The sequence below is a fragment of the Clupea harengus genome, chromosome 23 (genome assembly GCF_900700415.2).
Source record: "Clupea harengus chromosome 23, Ch_v2.0.2, whole genome shotgun sequence".
In the NCBI taxonomy this organism is placed as follows: domain Eukaryota; kingdom Metazoa; phylum Chordata; class Actinopteri; order Clupeiformes; family Clupeidae; genus Clupea; species Clupea harengus.
This window is the reverse complement of record NC_045174.1, coordinates 23618372-23621680: the sequence shown is the minus strand read 5'-3', so window position 1 is coordinate 23621680 and position 3309 is coordinate 23618372. Positions and strand designations below refer to the sequence as shown.

At 47.8% G+C, this 3309-nt stretch overlaps 1 protein-coding gene across 9 annotated transcripts in view; it reads left to right on the top strand.

Annotated features, from left to right (window-relative positions):
* The first annotated feature begins 711 nt into the window (after positions 1-711).
* The window catches only part of si:ch73-366l1.5 (FILIA-N KH-like domain-containing protein), a 27778-nt gene continuing 25180 nt past the window's right edge, over positions 712-3309 (top strand). For 4 of the 9 annotated variants that reach the window (XR_004163021.2, XM_031561467.2, XM_031561469.2 and 1 more), the window contains exon 1: positions 724-1294. Coding sequence is in view for 8 of the 9 variants with exons in the window: in XM_031561467.2 (XP_031417327.1) it covers positions 986-1294 (309 nt within the window). In the remaining variant the exon portion in view is untranslated. Of the gene's footprint in view, positions 1295-3309 lie in introns of all 9 variants that reach the window. The other 5 variants (XM_042703235.1, XM_031561465.2, XM_031561466.2 and 2 more) reach the window with 5 other exon arrangements.

The window sequence follows — 3309 nt, the reverse complement described above, 5'->3', positions numbered from 1 at the left end:
GAATCACACACCATCACTTATACAGTACCAGTCAAAAGTTTGGACAAACCTTCTCATTTTTTTGAGAAGTGTTTTCTTTTACTTTTATTATTTTCTACATGGAAGATAACACTTTTTTTGTTTAGTACATCATTCCACATGTGTTCTTTCGTAGTTTAAATGTCTTCAGTATTAATCTACAATGTTGAAAATAATAAAAGTAAAGAAAACACTAAAGAAAAATTAAAGGTGTGTCCAAACTTTTGACTGGTACTGTACAGACAGACATGCCTGCAGAGGTCACCCTCTGAAGAAACATCCCATAACCGGATGGCAGATCTCAGAATCAATATAAGGACATATTTGCCTGCTCTGTCTTGATATCTTTATATGAATTTAATTTGTTTAGTGTCCATATTTTATGCCTGTTTTCCACCACCAATCTTAATCAGACAAACGTGCTAATGAGCCGTTCGACACACGCGCGCGTGCATGCCCCTCATCTTTGACGTTAGGTGTAGTTTTGAGCACTGTGGCCTGTTTAGGCTAATCCTTGTTATTCTTTCAGGACAGGTGGCCACACAAACGTATCCAAATGTGATGTGTGATCTCTTAATTTACTAAATGAGGAGGAAAGGGCGATAGTTCAAATTGTTCATTACGGTACCTAAAAGTTACATGCGGTTACGTAAGCAAGGTGCAGACGCTAGCCTACTTGAGAAGAGCTCGCTCTCTGTTTGGACCGCGCGGAGGAAATGACGCGCCCCGCTGAGGCATGAAACGGAGCCTACACGCGCAGCTCGATCAGATTGGGCTGAGGCGCGCGGACACGGGATGCTCCTCTCTCGCGGTGAACTGAACACGACTCCTCTAATCTAGACAACACAGACGCGAGACGCCACATACGGAGCGCGTTACATGTCCTGACAAGACAAGACAACAATCATACACACACAAAGTAACATTTCTCGCGTAGTAAGTCGGAACTCACACACACATCGCAGTCATGGCTATAGACGCGGGGCTACTTTTGCCCGCTATATTTTTCACAATAATCGCGGTTGTCATCGCGTCCGTTTTCTTCAACAAGAAAGAAGCTCCCAAGAAGAAGAAGCACGAGGAAGCTCCCGCTCGCACCGTGGAAAGCTACCAGTGTTCGTCCGAGCCGCTGGAGATTCCTGCTCTGGTCAACCATCCCATTTTCGGGACCACCGTAACAGCAGCAGCAGCAGAAGCCAAACCCGAGGTCGCGAAGGTCGAGGAGCCCGTGGAGGAGATCGCAGTCGCTGAGGCCGCTGTGGTCGAAGCCGCACAGGTGAGTGTTTCCGCGTCCCTAAGGGGGGGGGGGGTCCGGGTGTCGAAGTTAGATTCTAAGACTGGTTGTTCCAATCCTTGATTGTGATTGGCTAAATCGCGTTCCATGCCGTTGTAAAATCCAGCAGTAGCTTTCAAGTTGTCCTCATAACATTCTATGACAACATTCCATATTACTGCGCATGGAATATTTCAAAGAAAGAAAGACGTTACAAAACTGACGCTGGCCTAGAGGGGAGAGAGATTATGGCAGTTCTGCGCCCCTAAGGGGGGTCTGGATGTCGAAGTTAGACTCTAATAATGGTTAACTTTGAATGATCTACCACGCAAGCCCGCCTGTAGCCTATACCTGCTGCCGCCTAGTTTTACTTGCAGGGCAGTTCACGGCAGCAGCGCTCGTGTTTGGTTAAACCCCGCGGATAAGTGGTTTAACGGCGGAGGGGAGCTTTAAACCTGCACGCTCTTGATAAATTGTTGCGGCTCAGCGTTTAACGCACGCATCACTGTCACGGACGCGTCGCAATCCTTCCGTTGTGAAGTTGAAATGCCGTATGGGATCTCACCAGCTTGTCTTCTGGCATTTTAAGTGTAATGTCATCATGGCCGTGTTAATATGTCATTATCTAAACTGTCAGGGGTGATTTTGTCTTTCCATGTTGGGATCTCGGGTCCCTCGCTATCTTTCAATGCTTTTGTTCGGTTTGTTGGCTTGTAGCCTATGTTGTTGCGTTGTTGCCTTAAACTAAGTGGCTTAAACACAAAAGCTACTTCTCAGGTAGCCCGTATGGTGTTTGTGAGCTTCGCATCCTAAGTTAGGTAAGGTAAATGTGTGTGTTAGGTAAGGTAAATGTGTGTGTGTGTGTGTGTGTGTGTGTGTGTTAGGTAAGGTAAATGTGTGTGTGTGTGTGTGTGTGTGTGTGTGTGTGTGCGTTAGGTGTTTGTGTTAGGTAAATGTGCACAGCAAGCGCCCTTCCAGGAGCCTACTGATCCGCGCAGGTATTAAATGTTTGACTTCTCGCTCTTCTTCTTCTGCCAATGCCTTGGCCCTTCACGCCTCATCCTTTCTGACATTTCCCTATTTGCATATTTAACGCGAGGCCTTTTAAAATACCGGGAGTCCATGTTAGAATATGTACCGCGGAAGATGTAACCGGAGCCTCGCGCCGGCCAGCGGTGAATACATTGGAGAGCGCGAGCGCCTAAATTTGGTCCAGTGCTTACATGCGCTATATTTGTTGCATGTGCAGCCCATGTACACGGTGTGACACACACACACACACACACACACACATACGGTGTGAGGGGGCTCACGTTGGCCCTGCTGTTGGCAGAGTAGGAGGGGGGAGAGTGAGAGAAAGAGTGAAAGAAAAGACAGGAAAGAGAGAGAGAGAGAGAGAGAGAGAGTGAAATGGGAGAAAGAAAGAAAGAAAGGGGGAGAACAGGTGGGTGTGACAGCCCACTACACACGCACACACACACACACACACACACACACACACACACACACACACACACACACACGAGAAACGTGTGCCTTAAGGCGAGAAACTTTAGGCACCTCTGTGGACACACTAGCTTATTCTTCTCTCTGAACACATGAAAACGCCAGTTGGCAGAGCTGTGTGTGTGTGTGTGTGTGTGTGTGTGTTTGTGTTTGTACTGTGGTAAGTGCCAGAAGTTTCCTGTCCAAGACAAATGTGCTCTGTTGTGTAGGCCTGACAGATCCCTTCACCCTGATAGTGAGACACACACACACACACACACACACACACACACACACACACACACATACTTCTCCCCGATAGTGAGTCCAGTAGTCTGCAGCACCCTTGCCCAGGCCCAGTGACTCCACACAAACACACACACACACTTCTCCCTGATAGTGAGTCCACACACACACACACACACACACACACACACACTCTTCTCCCTGATAGTGAGTCCAGTAGTCTGCAGCACCCTTGCACACACCACAGGCCTGTTCTGGCGCCGCTTGGGGAAATGGATCAAAATCTG